Below are 13,760 nucleotides of genomic sequence, written 5' to 3'. Positions count from 1 at the left end.
AGTCACTTCCTGTTCTGTGCACTCACAACATCAGCAATCCCAACAGGAGCGTAAACAATTAATCAGAGAGTTGCCCATTCAGGCTGTATCGTACGCACACAGGATGTATTCATTTCACTGGGAATTTTGCAATCCAGAGCAACTGCAGAACTTGCCTTCCAAAGGGAACACAAAAGAACAAACCACGGTTTTCAGAAAAGTCCAAAATTAGTGTTTACTCCAATGTGATGGTGTAAAATACAAATATTTAATTGATTTTTAGAGGACTTTCTTCAACAGATTATATCAATTTTCAGCTAGGTCAGTTTTGAGTTTAAATTGTTTTATCCTTTTCCTTTACCATTCAGATTTGTGGGCTCAATCTGGCAGAAATTAGTCTCTAGTACTCCTCTCTGACAGAAGCTCCATGGGCTTCTTGCACTCCACAGCTATATCTGATACTCACAATTCATGTATGAAATATCCCAGTTTTGGTGACCATGATACACCTCTTTAGGCAATCTGTGCAGATCCTTTCCTATGCACTGGGTCTTAGAAATTCTGGCTCTGTACTAACGCCCACTGTAGTCAATGGAACGATCCCCAGTAACTTCAGTGGGCTTTGGATCAAGCCCTGTATCAGCTGGAATCCACTGATCATGTGACACATCAGGTTCTTAGTCAGCTGATTAACATTCAATCTGTTGAGGAAGAAGCTCAAAGGGATAACAGCCCAGGTGCGTTGTATTCCTCAATTGCTGTCTGCTTTGTTTTGCCAGTCAGCCAGGAAAACCATGAAATGGGACTATGTGACTCACCCTCAAATGTTTTTTAAAGAGAGAGAAAATGAAAGAGAGAAGGGAAGAGGTCCCTGAACTTCTCACTGCCAGAAGGTTTCCCCACTAGCACAATCCAAAACCTAGCTTAAATACCCAGGAAAATTTTGGTGGTGTTGATTAGAAAAAAAGTTCAGGGATTGAACCACTGTGTGTCAGTCCCCCACCCACAGCCACACACTATCCATGAGATGGATTAACACCTTCTAGCTTCATGAAGAACTTAAGAAGCAAGGATACCACAAGTACAAGGTGTCAGAGAGCTCATCTTCCCAAGTTCTTCACTCCCTCGCTGGTTCCATTATTCTCAGTTGTGACACAGGGCCATTTTTGTTTTGTGGTCTTCCACACCAGGCCTGCCTTTCCTGTGACTATACGTGCATTTTGGACGACATGGATCCATGACTTTTGCAGCTCAGGCAGCTATGAATATGATCCATGACAGAAATAAATAAAAGCAAGGCCATTCACATTTAAAATGAGGTGTGTTCCACATTAGTTCATTCTAAGGCGCTGAGGTATTCCTAGAACCTTTGATCAGTGTGTTAGATGGTGTAAAGTACCATGCTATTAGGCAATAACATTCAGACACATTTTTGCACTCAAAAGTTCTGTCAAAAAGTGATTTGGGGTACAATTTTCAAAAGTGCCTGAGTGACCTCCGAGCCTAAGTCCTATTTTCAAAAGTGACTTAGAAATCTAAATCTTACTGGCTTTCAATGGGATTTAGGTCCTAAATTCTTAAATTGCCTTTGAAAATGTTGCTCGTTTTGCAGATGAAATCACTACATAAGATGAATTTGTTCCCTTAAGTGTACTAAAAAGTAGGGTCATTCCTTTTTGAAAATCAGTGACTGAACACAACCAATAACTTTTCCATTACTTGTTTTAATATATGCATGTTAACACTGTGATAGCTTATTCTAAACACACATTATATTTGGACTGGAAGTACAGTGGCTCTGAAACACATGTAGTGTTCTAAAGCCAGGTGCTGAGCATTCTTCTGAGGTGCCAAGTACCATCAACTCCCACAGAATCACTTGGAGATGAGAGTGCTAAGCACCTCACAAGAACAGACAGCACTATGTAGGTCTGAGCCTTAAGTGTGGATTCCAAACCAGTTCTGTGTTTCCAGATACAAAGGGATCAAGTCCATTAGGGAGGCAGCATACTCCATCAGTTGAACAGACTGGAGCTTCTGACTTCATTCACAGATTCATTAAGGCCATCTAGTGTGATTGCCTGCATATCACATGCCATTACATTTTACCCAGTTACCCCTGTACTGAGCCAACATGTCTCTCTCACATACACAACACCCTGGCTAGCACAGGAATGGAACTGATGAGCTTCAAAGTCAGCCATATTTCTTGGCCAGAAAGACAACTTGGCCGTACAAGAGACCTTCATGGGGAGTACTTAAAGAAAGAACATAAAAATGATAATTGGGCTTCTATAAAACGTGTGTCATGTATGTAAATTAACTCTAAACTAACCATTAATGTTAATCAGGTAAAAAAAAACTGCATGACACACTAATTTTGTTTAGGTTTTGGACGGTGTGTTTCTACATGCCAAAAAATTTACTGGGCTAGAATGCCTAGTCACAAAACAGTTCAATCCAAAATGATTTCTAAGCCTTAATTAAATTGAATGTCCTTGGTTTTTCAGGTTTGAGTCAATTCCTTGTTTCTTGAAGGTAGTTTATTTTCTTTGTGGTATACTATTTAGAACATTCAAAGCATGTTAAGTAAAATTAATGCATACACAGAGTCTACATAAATGTAAATTTATTCATAATCAAGAGCAGAATATTTTTCTATGGCATTTATCAAAGCAAATATCCTTATATAGTATTGCTATAAAATGAAGAGTGTGTTTAAAACAAATAGGGACAATCTCATGTTTATATTCAGATGTTTCCAGTTGTGCTATTGAACCTAAAGTGTTCTATTTCGTCAAAAAACAAAAGAAACTACTGAACAAAAACGACGATGAAAATATCAAGGTCTTTTAAAAGACTTAAAAATCAAACAAAAAAAAGCTTCTATTTTTTTCTGCACAAACTATTTGTGTCACCTGAACACACTCCTTTGTTTATGAGGCTTTATGGTGAAAGGTAAGACTCTCCTGGAGCAAGATCTGAACAGATGCGAAGCTTTAGGTGGCCAATTTCAAATATTCTGCTCTTGAAAATCAATGAGACTTGTGCTCCTAAATCTCTTAGTTGCTTTTGATCTCCCCTTTAATAATTATCTACAATATTTTAGACAAAACCTGTTCGTTAAACAAATGAAATAAATTCCTTGTAGCCCTGTATTCGATGCAAGATCATTGCTGATATTGAGCATTTGTTATTTTTCCTCTTTCTGACTGCCTTTAGATTAAAACAAATAAAGAGGTTAAATAACATAGCCAAGTGAGATATTCATGCATATGAGATGTTAACAATAAACAGAGTGAATTTCACCACTTTTCTCTCCCATTGCAGGTCTTTAAAACTTACAGCTAGCTTTATGAGGTATTCAGTACCCGGGAAAAGCTGCCGGATAGTGTAATCCAAAAAAATATCCGTGTTGTTATAGATTATGTTCCAATTTGTAAAATTCTGCTCATTGCTGGCCATATACAATATATAGCAGTTCAGAATTCCATTTACTTCTACTGGTTCTTTCCATCTGGAAATAAAAGCAACACACCATTAAATTCAATCATGCTTCACATTATAATTGAAATGTGGAGTTTTTTTAAATGAGTTTGAACATATATTTGTACAACTGTAAAACAAAATCAATTTAAAAGTACTGAAAATGATCAAGCCACACATTAAAGCTGTCTTCTATGTATCTGTCTGAGAGAGCAAGTACTTTTTTTTAAAGACTTCTTTAATGCAATATTTGTACTCAATAGATAAATGATTACAACAACACATGTAATGTAAGAGCTACAAAACTGTCATATCACCAGCACATTTTTCCTGCACTGAAGTTTGCACTGAGGCTATGCCCATATGTAGGTTATCCTGATTGCGTAAAGACAAAATGGAAATTAAGTTGGCAAGTGATAATCAAAGGTTCACAGAACCACTAAACTAATCACTTCTGTGCATTTAATCATAATAAATTTAATTTTATGTCACAAACCCTTTCCCTGATTGAACTCACTGGGATTCTTGCATAAACGGATACACCATTGTGCTGTCAGGAAAGAGAAAATCTGTACTTACTGTACATATATCGTTCTGGAATCCAAAGCAGTCAGGACTGGGGCATCTACGTGAGCTGGTGGCAGCTGTGCTGTACACAAGGTGACCTGGGAACTGTTTGTACAGCCAACAAGCGTGCATGCAGTGAGCAAGAACTGGTGTGGCGTAAAAACTGCTAAATCTATGAAAAAGGGAAATAGGAATTTACTTTAGACTGTACTTTTTTAAATCTTGTTTTTATTTAGCTTAATAATATATTGAATGAAAAAAAGATGGGCGTGGGGGAAATCTTCCATTCCTACATGTCTCAGGTTTGGTATTTATTTGTTCTGAATGGCAGGCCATTGCAAATCCTGGCTAATAACATGACTGTAGAACTCAGTTTGCCTTTGATGGCCCCATTGCACAATATAGCCACTAACTACACTGGAATATTCAGCACCAATACAAAGCAAAGCAAACTGATATTTCTGAGATGATTAAATCACATCAAATTCATTATATATATTTCAGACACACACAGACACGGGTTGCTTGATACAGCAGGATTATTCCAAGAAACTGTTATCCATCACATCAATGTTAAGTATCAATAAATATGATGATTCATCCTACACAGCATTTCAATGTATGTGAAATGAACTCAAGAAAAGCATTGTTGTGGCCATCATTAATTTACAAACTGGCATAGGCTCTACACATTGCATATTTCCCCTCAGCTTCTGAACAATGCATACCTATAACATGTACTTTTTCCAACTAAAACCAGTCTGATTAGTATAACACCAAAACAGTTGCTAAAGTTAGCTCTAAGGTAGATTTTAACTGCTTCAGAAACTCTCCTGGAGAAAACTTAGCTTCCTCGCTAATTAAATGTTATAAACGTATTTCAGTTTTACACATCTGGCTATTGTAAGACAACTGGCTTTACTGACAATTCACTGTTTGACCAGGAAAGCTCTGTTAAAAGAACATTCAACAATTCTAAAAAGATAATTTGCTGAAATTGTATTTATATTTTTTACATTAATAATTGTTTGTTTTAGTCAGAAAATCCTTCAATGAAGGGTGCAAAATTGAGACTTTGGGAATAGCATAAACCATATAAAAATCATTTTTAGTGTTAATGCATATTTTTTAACATCCCTGAAAATTTCTGAATTTTCTGCATGCAAGACATAACAAATACAAGTATTCCTGGAGTGAATTAAACGTGTAACATAGAATAAACATTAAACTATTATTATTTTGTATATATTTGCACACGCAAGCTAAGTAAAAAAACAATAAAAAATACTTCAGAAACAGAATGCTGTGGACCTCTCTTTCCTCTAACTCCAGTTTTATACTAATGTAATTTCACTGGCTGCACTGGAATTGTTCCTGACTTACATCAATGTAAATGAGAGGAGAATGAAATCCTGTGTTTTTATTGCAAACTGAAACCCATCAGTTAAGTAGATATGATTCCCACTAAGCACAGGGCAAAGCGTGAGTTCAAAAAAAAATTTCACAACTGAAGGAAAAAATCATCAAACGATGTGTGTAACTTTGTGACATGTTTAATCAAAATAATGGGGCTGATTCTTCCGGGGTTAAGCAGTGTTTAACTGAGTGAGAGAGAGAATTGCACTCCAGAGCAGGCTCTCAGACTGGCTCAGTAAGCAGAGAAAGTAAACTTCACATACTACACTAGATGGATCACCATCATGAGCTTATGCTTCCCTTATTTCCATATTTCCTGCTGCTATCATTATAGAAGCAACACCAAATAAGGGTCGGGGCTGCAGGGAAGTGCCTGGGGTATGTCTCAGCCCTGGGCTACACTTCGAGTTTAGGTCGGATTTAGCAGCATTAGATCGGTTTAGCCCTGCATCCGTCCACACTACGAAGCCATTTTTTCTGACTTTAAGGGCTCTTAAAACCGGTTTCTGTACTCCTCCCCGACAAGTGCATTAGCGCTGAAATCGACCCTGCTGGGTCCAATTTGGGTAGTGTGGACGCAATTCGACAGTATTGGCCTCCGGGAGCTATCCCAGAGTGCTCCATTGTGACCACTCTGGACTGCACGCTCAACTCAGATGCACTGGCCAGGTAGACAGGAAAAGCCCCCCAAACTTTTGAATTTCATTTCCTGTTTGGCTAGCGTGGCGAGCTGATCAGCAGAGGTGACCATGCAGAGCTCATCAGCAGAGGTGACCATGCAGTCCCAGAATCGCAAAAAAGCTCCAGCATGGACCGAACGGGAGGTACTGGATCTGATGGCTGTATGGGGAGACGAATCCGTGCTATCAGAACTCCGTTCAAAAAGACGAAATGCCAAAATATTCGAAAAAAATCTCCAAGGGCATGAAGGACAGGGACCTATAACAGGGACCCTCAGCAGTGCCGTGTGAAATTTAAGGAGCTCAGGCAAGCCAACCAAAGAACCAGAGAGGCACACGGCCGCTCCAGGTCAGAGCCCCAGACATGCCGCTTCTATGATGAGCTGCATGCCATTCTAGGGGTGCCCCTACAATTACCCCAGCCCTGTGTGTGGACTCCGTCAATTGACTCTCACGCAACAGGGATGCGGATTTTGGGGACAAGGAAGATGAGGAGGAGGTTGAAGCACAGCAAACCAGCGGAGAAACCGTTTTCCCCAACAGCCAGGAACTCTTGTTCACCCCGGATCTAGTATCCTCCCAACCCACCGAAGGCGGGCTCCCGGACCTAGAAGGCCGAGAAGGGACCTCTGGTGAGTGTACATTTGTACATATAATACACGGTTTAAAAGCAAGCATGTTTAATGATTAATTTGCTCTGAAGACTTAGGATGCATTTGTGGCCAGTACAGCTACTGGAAAAGCCTGTTAATGTGTCTGGGGATGGAGCAGAAATCCTCCACGGACATCTCAGTGAAACTCTCCTGGATGTACTCCCAAAGGCTTTGCAAAAGGTTTGAGGGCAGCCTTATTCTGTCCTCCATGGTAGGACACTTTACCATGGCAGGCCAGCAGCATGTAGTCTGGAATCATTGCGTAACAAAGCATGGCAGCATATGGTCCCGGTGTTTGCTGGCATTCAAGCAACATCCATTCTTTATCTCTCTGTGTTATCCTCAGAAGAGTGATATCATTCATGGTCACCTGGTTGAAATAGGGGAATTTTATTAAGGGGACATTCAGAGATGGCCGTTCCTGCTGGGCTGTTTGCCTGTGGCTGAACAGAAATCATCCCCGCTGTTAGCCATGCGGTGGGGGGAGGGGTGAAGCAATCATCCCAGAGAATTGGGGGGGGGGTGGAGGCTTAGTTGGGTTTGTGCTGCACGTTAACCCGAAAACTGCAGCCCCTCCGTTTAAATGGCGAACCCATTTTAAGGCCAACCCAATGGGTGCTTTGTATGTGAAATGAGAACGCTGCTGTTTGAAACCATTCCCACATGTCAGGAAGGTTAAAGAAGCCAAAAGACTGTGGCTTACCACAAGCCGAATTCTGTTGCCTGCCGGCCCTGCATGTGTGATCTCTCACACCATACCAGTAGGCCCTCGATATAAGAGGCAAAATGCGACCTTGTAAAGACAGCACATGTGCTATGTAATGTTAACAGCTTGGTTCACCATGAAAGAGTCTACCCATTGTTCTCTAAAATGACTCTTTTTAAAGACTAATCTCCCTTTTTTCCCTCCCGCAGCTGCAAATATTTCATCGCTCCACGTATCATCTCCATCCCAGAGGCTATCAAAGATTAGAAACCGAAAAAAACGCACTTGCGATGAAATGTTCTCTGAGCTCATGCAGACCTCCCATGCTGAAAGAGCCTGGCACAATGCGTGGAGGGAGACAATGTCAGAGTCCAGGAAAGCCCAAAATGAACGTGAGGAGAGGAGGGACGAGCGAGAGGAGAGGAGGCAGGATGCAATGCTGAGGCTACTCGAGGATCAAACTGATATGCTCTGGCGTATGGTTGAGGTGCAGGAAAGGCAGCAGGAGCACAGTCTGCCGCTGCAGCCCCTGTGTAACCAACTGCCCTCCTCCCCAAGTTCCATAGCCTCCTCACCCAGACACCCAAAAACGTGGTGCGGGGGCCTCCGGGCACCCAACCACTCCACCCCAGAGGACTGCCCAAGCAACAGAAAGCTGGCACTCAATAAGTTTTGAAGTGCAGTGTGGCTTTGTCCTTCCATCCTCCCCGCCTCCACCACCCCACCCGGTGCTTCCCTCCTCCTCAACCCCTCCTGGGCTACCCCATTTGTGTGATGAATTAATAAAGAATGCATGAATTTGAAACAACAATGACCTTATTGCTTCTGCAAGCGGTGATCGAAGGGGGGAGGAGAGGGCGGGGCAGTTGGCTTACAGGGAAGTGGAGTGAACCAAGGGGTGGGTTTTCATCAAGGAGAAATAAACAGAACTTTCACACCGTAGCCTGGCCAGTCATGAAACTGGTTTTCAAAGCTTCTCTGATGCACAGTGCGTCCTGCTGAGCTCTTCTAACCACCCTGGTGTCTGGCTGCGCGTAATCAGTGGCCAGGCGATTTGCCTCAGCCTCCCACCCCACCATAAACGTCTCCCCCTTATTCTCACAGATATTGTGAAGCACACAGCAAGCAGTAATAACAATGGGAATATTGGTTTCGCTGAGGTCTAACCGAGTCAGTAAACTGGGCCAGCGTGCTTTTAAATGTCCAAATGCACATTCTACCATCATCCTGCAACATACATGCATTTACCTTCTTGCTTATGCTTTCTGTTGAAGTAGTCCTGTAACCTTTACTCATGCAAATAGTCCATTCATACTAATTAATGTTAATGAGACAAATTGTATGAGTAAGGGTTGCAGAATGGAAGAAGCATCTAAAATACAAAAGGGAAGTTTGATCATTAAAAATAAACACTTGTACAGAAATGTTCTACTGCATGAATACATCTGGTCATCTCTTCTTCCTAAGTTAAATAGACACTCCTAGGATATGAGGTTCCCAAAAGTTCCCATTCAGGTTTGAAGAAGGAGGTACTTGTGAAAGAATTAAGAGATTGGGAGAAGAAAGGCGCATCTGTCTACCTACCTAAGGCCTTGTCCACACTGCCACTTTACAGCACTGCAACTTTCTTGCTCAGGGGTGTGAAAAAACACCCCCTGAGCGCTGCAAGTTTCAGCGCTGTAAAGTGGCAGTGTAGACAATGCACCAGTGCTGGGAGCTACTCCCCTCGTGGAGGTAGTTTTTTTTTTAGAGTGCTGGGAGAGCTCTCTCCCAGGACTGCTGCTGCGACTACGCAGCCACGTTAAAGCTGCCGCGGCAGCGCTTTAACGTTGCTAGGGAAGACATGCCCTTAGAAACCTATATGGGCCCTGTATCACCGTAAGTATCAGAGTGCCTGAAATGGATGTAGTAAAAAAAGAGAAGCAGAAAGAGAAGAGGTGAGGAAAGGGTGAAATAGCAGGAAAGGAAAGAAACAGTGTGGTGGGGGATGGAAAAGGAGCTAAGAGGGGAAAGATTCAATAAGAAGCGAGGTAGATGAATATAGAGAAAGACACATGCAACTACAGCCCAGCTGTGAGGTCCCCACTAGATTTTCACTCATTCTTTCTCACTGGCTCAGTGATTAATTAAGGAACTCAGGATTTTGCCCATAGAGAGGGCAAAGGAAAAAAACATCAAAAAGTAAGGAAGAGAATGGTAAAAAATATGGAAAGAAAGCAGCAGCAGAAGAAAATTAAGGGACTGACACAAAGCCTATTGAAGTCAATGGAAAGTTTCTCACTGACTTCACCAGGCTCTGGATCAGCCCAAAATGAAAAAGCATGGAATGGACAGGAACCAGGAGAAAAGTCTGGGCTGAATTCGTAGTAGTTCGGACTTGGAAAGCAACAAACTTAAAATTAAACTCAAACCTGGCAAAATTACTTGCACCATCTTATTTGGCAATACTATAATCAACCAATTCAAGGGTTTGATAATGGATCAGTGGATTCAAACAACTGAAGGTACAAACATAAATGTAAATGGTGGGGCCTCTAAAACTATAAGGCCACTGTTTGTCAAGGCCCTCTAGTACAACATCTTGTTTTCCATTTGCTTGATTGCATTATTTGCATAAGATCAAATGTAGGCAGCTGTGGACATGAAAAACAGATCACTCTGAGATGCATTAGAAATGGATCCACAAGCATTATCTGAAGATGTGTTACAAGGAAATGCATCCCAGTGCATGGAAACCTCACCAATTAATCTCAAACAAACTATAATTTACAATACAGGTCATAAATTATATGCTATTTTATGATTGATTTCAAGCTGTTGGAAGAATTTCATTGATCTCAATTTACAAAATGAAACCAGTAAGGAGGGCATGATTTTCTTTTAACTCACAGCAGAAACTGAAGAATTTTTATGATGTTACTCACTCCTACATTAGGAAATTAAAGCTATTGCCTCTTCTGCTTTGGAGTTTGTTATGTTCTTCACCTACGCTACAGTGTCATAACCTAGTGGTGAGGTTTCACTCCATATTCTTTATGAAAATATACTTATGATATGAATATGACATAACTGAGATATACTTTACACAATATGGCTCATGTGAGATATCACTGGAAAGGTTATGATTTACTGAATGTGATTATCCAATTTGTATGCCTGTATCATTTCTGTACCTGAAGTTAGGAGTATTAACTCTGTATCAGTATTTCAAAAGTGTTACTTTGGGTGTCACCCCCAACCAGCCCTTCAGGTACAACAATGGAAAAGCCGGACAGGGCTAATGGGCCATTAGCAGAGACAATGGACTGCGAAAGAGCTTAGTCTTCCTGTGGATGCTGGAGACAGCTTAAGAGCAATGGCTGCCACAGCCCTGCAGAGACATGGTTCTGAGTCACCTGGTACTGGATACCCCTCATCCCCTTTTGGAATGCCGGGGTTTTCCACTCGAAGACAAAGGGTTCCCGCCTTACACAAGAGCTATAAAAGGCAGCGGAATGACATCATCAGGGTTCTCCTCTGCCTCCCCACCCAAAGAGACACTGAAATATACCATGGAAGGAATAAGTGAACTGAGGAGAGAAGGGTTGAATGCAAGCTGGTAGGGCATCTAGCTTGTGAGTAATAATATCATAGAATCATAGAATATCAGGGTTGGAAGGGACCCCAGAAGGTCATCTAGTCCAACCCCCTGCTCGAAGCAGGACCAATTCCCAGTTAAATCATCCCAGCCAGGGCTTTGTCAAGCCTGACCTTAAAAACCTCTAAGGAAGGAGATTCTACCACCTCCCTAGGTAACGCATTCCAGTGTTTCACCACCCTCTTAGTGAAAAAGTTTTTCCTAATATCCAATCTAAACCTCCCCCATTGCAACTTGAGACCATTACTCCTCGTTCTGTCATCTGCTACCATTGAGAACAGTCTAGAGCCATCCTCTTTGGAACCCCCTTTCAGGTAGTTGAAAGCAGCTATCAAATCCCCCCTCATTCTTCTCTTCTGCAGACTAAACAATCCCAGCTCCCTCAGCCTCTCCTCATAAGTCATGTGCTCTAGACCCCTAATCATTTTTGTTGCCCTTCGCTGGACTCTCTCCAATTTATCCACATCCTTCTTGTAGTGTGGGGCCCAAAACTGGACACAGTACTCCAGATGAGGCCTCACCAGTGTCGAATAGAGGGGAACGATCACATCCCTCGATCTGCTGGCTATGCCCCTACTTATACATCCCAAAATGCCATTGGCCTTCTTGGCAACAAGGGCACACTGTTGACTCATATCCAGCTTCTCGTCCACTGTCACCCCTAGGTCCTTTTCCGCAGAACTGCTGCCTAGCCATTCGGTCCCTAGTCTGTAGCGGTGCATTGGATTCTTCCATCCTAAGTGCAGGACCCTGCACTTATCCTTATTGAACCTCATCAGATTTCTTTTGGCCCAATCCTCCAATTTGTCTAGGTCCTTCTGTATCCTATCCCTCCCCTCCAGCATATCTACCACTCCTCCCAGTTTAGTATCATCTGCAAATTTGCTGAGAGTGCAATCCACACCATCCTCCAGATCATTTATGAAGATATTGAACAAAACCGGCCCCAGGACCGACCCCTGGGGCACTCCACTTGACACCGGCTGCCAACTAGACATGGAGCCATTTATCACTACCCGTTGAGCCCGACAATCTAGCCAGCTTTCTACCCACCTTATAGTGCATTCATCCAGCCCATACTTCTTTAACTTGCTGACAAGAATACTGTGGGAGACCGTGTCAAAAGCTTTGCTAAAGTCAAGAAACAATACATCCACTGCTTTCCCTTCATCCACAGAACCAGTAATCTCATCATAAAAGGCGATTAGATTAGTCAGGCATGACCTTCCCTTGGTGAATCCATGCTGACTGTTCCTGATCACTTTCCTCTCATGTAAGTGCTTCAGGATTGATTCTTTGAGGACCTGCTCCATGATTTTTCCAGGGACTGAGGTGAGGCTGACCGGCCTGTAGTTCCCAGGATCCTCCTTCTTCCCTTTTTTAAAGATTGGCACTACATTAGCCTTTTTCCAGTCATCCGGGACTTCCCCCGTTCGCCACGAGTTTTCAAAGATAATGGCCAAGGGCTCTGCAATCACAGCCGCCAATTCCTTCAGCACTCTCGGATGTAACTCGTCCGGCCCCATGGACTTGTGCACGTCCAGCTTTTCTAAATAGTCCCTAACCACCTCTATCTCCACAGAGGGCTGGCCATCTCTTCCCCATTCTGTGATGCCCAGCGCAGCAGTCTGGGAGCTGACCTTGTTAGTGAAAACAGAGGCAAAAAAAGCATTGAGTACATTAGCTTTTTCCACATCCTCTGTCACTAGGTTGCCTCCCTCATTCAGTAAGGGGCCCACACTTTCCTTGGCTTTCTTCTTGTTGCCAACATACCTGAAGAAACCCTTCTTGTTACTCTTGACATCTCTTGCTAGCTGCAGCTCCAGGTGCGATTTGGCCCTCCTTATATCTTTCCTACATGCCCGAGCAATATTTTTATACTCTTCCCTGGTCATATGTCCAACCTTCCACTTCTTGTAAGCTTCTTTTTTATGTTTAAGATCCGCTAGGATTTCACCATTAAACCAAGCTGGTCGCTTGCCATGTTTACTATTCTTTCGACTCATCGGGATGGTTTGTCCCTGTAACCTCAACAGGGATTCCTTGAAATACAGCCAGCTCTCTATCTGAGGTCTCAAGAGGGAGATCAGTACAGCTGCCTTTCAAGACTTTCTGTAATCTGCCTGCAACAATATCTTGGGTGAGAAATACTATTTGTAACCAATTTCTTTAGTGAAACTAGCTTAGTTTCGGTGGTTGGTTTCATTTGCTTAGTAATCTGCTTTGTTCTGTCTGTTATCTCTTACATTCACTTAAAATCCACCTTTGGTAATTAATAAACTTATTTCTTGTTTATAATAAAACCCAGTTTATGCAATTTCTAAATGGGGAGGCAAGAAGTGTGCGCATCTCTTTTCACATTGAGGAAGAGGGCAGATTTTTATGAGCTTGTGCTGTGCAGATTTTTCTATGCAGCGCAAGACAGTATTATTTTGGGTTTATCTCCCAAAAAGGGGTGTGCACGCAAGTGCTGGGAGAGTCCTCTCACACAGAGTTGACTTCAGTCTGTGTCTGTAGCAGGGTGTGGCCCTACCTATGTGTGTGTGTGCTGCAAGAGGCCGGAGAGCCTAATTCAGCAAAGCAGGGAGCGGGAACCCAGGCTGATTGAGCAGGGGAGGCTCAGTGAAATCCCAGTA

General features: G+C 42.4%; 1 protein-coding gene across 1 annotated transcript in view; it reads right to left on the bottom strand.

Moving 5' to 3' along the window:
• The window catches only part of USH2A (usherin), a 562,110-nt gene that overhangs the window by 252,751 nt on the left and 295,599 nt on the right, over positions 1 to 13,760 (bottom strand). The window contains exons 33-34 of the mRNA XM_074949260.1: positions 4,045 to 4,204; positions 3,325 to 3,496 (exon numbers count right to left, since the gene is read on the bottom strand). Coding sequence (XP_074805361.1) covers positions 3,325 to 3,496; positions 4,045 to 4,204 — 332 coding nt within the window. The remainder of the gene's footprint in view (positions 1 to 3,324; positions 3,497 to 4,044; positions 4,205 to 13,760) is intronic.

This window comes from Natator depressus, chromosome 3 (genome assembly GCF_965152275.1).
Source record: "Natator depressus isolate rNatDep1 chromosome 3, rNatDep2.hap1, whole genome shotgun sequence".
NCBI lineage: Eukaryota > Metazoa > Chordata > Testudines > Cheloniidae > Natator > Natator depressus.
Note: the sequence above shows the minus strand (reverse complement) of the source record. Positions and strands in the feature narration are given on the sequence as shown.